Genomic DNA, 1,973 nt, shown 5'->3' with positions numbered 1-1,973 from the left:
AAAAAAAAAAAAAAAAAAAATTTCCTGGGACAAAGGACATTGAGTGTTGACGTCACAAAAGTCCCAACAAATCAGTAATAGTTGGTTGCCCTGGTACAAGATGGCATTTCTGAAATTTCTAAGATGTGGTTAGATCAATACTCTATTACATGCCTCCCAGACCCAATTTACTTGTCAGGGGCCGCCTAGGAGAGAAGCTGTGGCCTGTCAGTCTGTTTTCCCATGGCTGGATGTAGTACCCAACAGCTTAAAAGAACGGCTTAATAGAGCTCATGGTTTGGGGTGATTTGGTCCTGTCATCTGGCCCCAAGACACACCTCACAGCCCAAGAGTCTGACAGAGCAAAGCTGCTCGGTTCCTGTCACCTTGGGAGCAGAGCAAGGGAGCAATACCAGAGACAAGGGACCTTCTGTAGCAGCCAAGGCCACATCACCACAACCCATCTAAAAACACCCAAGAACAGGTTCAAATTGGCTAGGCATTTTCAATCCAGCTGACATAGCAGTGTGAATAGTCACATTTCCTAATTAGGAGAAACTTTATTTCCTCTAAATTGAATTCAAACAGGGCTGAGGATTTAGCTCAGTGGTTCTGGAGCCTGCCTCGCAAGCGCAAGGACCCGAGTTTGATCCCCAGTACCACACACACACACACAAAAAAAAACTAAAAAACCCTACTAAATTGAATTCAAACTAATTCTTCTATTTCAGAGATTTTCCCTTCCTTGTCCCTCGAGAAAAAGTTGTCAGACAATTAGACCATAAACATGCTTTGTCCTACCCTAATGTGAAATATTTCAAACTTTATTCTTTGCTTTTTTTCCCCTACAGGATGGTTGTGACTTTGTGTGCCGTTCTAAGCCCCGCAATGTGCCTGCTGCGTACCGAGGTGTGGGAGATGATCAGCTGGGGGAGGAGTCAGAAGAAAGGGATGATCATTTATTACCAATGTGATTGTACTTTGAATGCCCAGCCTTTTGTCCCCCAGACCAAAGCATACTCAGCCAGGTTTCTCACGGTTTCCTCCCCTTATTTCATCTTGTCTTAATAGCACCATGCTTTCTAGTTTGCTTTTCATTTGCATCCTCTTCTCACTATCTCCCTTCCCTGTGCTGTTGTCTTCTACAGAGGTGCAGTTAGACAAAGATAACAGAGCCTGTGAAAATAGGCTACTGTGCTATCTGGCTGTCAGAAGGTACAAGTAAGATGAAGTGGGCAAAAGGTCATTCTCCCCCCTCCCCCGCTCTTTTTTTGAGACAGGGTCTCACTATGTAGCCCAGGCTGGTCTCAGAGCAATCCTCCTGCCTCAGCCTCCCAAGTGCTGGGATTATAGGCGTGTGCCACCACGCCCAGCTACTTGCCCTTTTTAAAAAAAACACATTTTCACAAGTTTTTGAAACACTGGAATTCTTTAATTTAAAAAAAAAAAAAATCGAAGGAACGTTATTTATATAGTCCTGGTGGCTCTACCCTACAGTAGTCTCCATGAGAATCTGGATGTATGTAATTTCTTGCTGCCAGAACTGCTTTGCAGTGATTACTTGGTTGCAGTCCAAGTACTCCTATTTGTTCTGACCCTGGAGATGTTCTAGACTTTGAATTAGGACAGGAAAAATGTGAAACTCCCCTATTACAGAACTGTAATACTGTCACATCACTTGTGGGCATTGGGGTGACTTTACAACTAGAACTGGGGCTTGGGTTTCGGTCTCGTGGTTATCACACTGTAGCCAAAATGCCTAACCAGCAATCTGGTGAAGACAGTCGAGGACACAACCACAACCCACCCCCAGGCTTCAGAGGTTCCAGGACTGGGCAGTATGTTTACTTTATGGTGGGATTTCCTCTTTGGCATTCTTTTCCCATTTGTAGTAGAAACTGGCAAAGCTGTTCTTATCCTCCCATTTCTCTCTACAATATTTCTATCTAAATAGGTACTGCATTTTTTTTTTTTTTTTTTTTTTTTTTTTTTTT

General features: G+C 43.3%; 1 protein-coding gene across 2 annotated transcripts in view; it reads left to right on the top strand.

Annotated features, from left to right (window-relative positions):
* The window catches only part of M6pr (mannose-6-phosphate receptor, cation dependent), an 8,197-nt gene extending 7,002 nt beyond the window's left edge, over positions 1–1,195 (top strand). For both annotated transcript variants that reach the window (XM_010607802.2, XM_010607803.3), the window contains exon 7: positions 831–1,195. In XM_010607802.2, coding sequence (XP_010606104.1) covers positions 831–953 — 123 coding nt within the window. In that variant the 3' untranslated portion in view covers positions 954–1,195. The remainder of the gene's footprint in view (positions 1–830) is intronic.
* Positions 1,196–1,973: the final 778 nt, after the last annotated feature.

This window comes from Fukomys damarensis, unplaced genomic scaffold, assembly GCF_012274545.1.
Source record: "Fukomys damarensis isolate Sample0158 unplaced genomic scaffold, DMR_v1.0_HiC HiC_scaffold_19, whole genome shotgun sequence".
NCBI classification, from domain to species: Eukaryota; Metazoa; Chordata; class Mammalia; order Rodentia; family Bathyergidae; genus Fukomys; species Fukomys damarensis.
The sequence above is the reverse complement of the archived record's forward strand: the minus strand, read 5'-3'. Positions and strand labels throughout refer to the sequence as shown.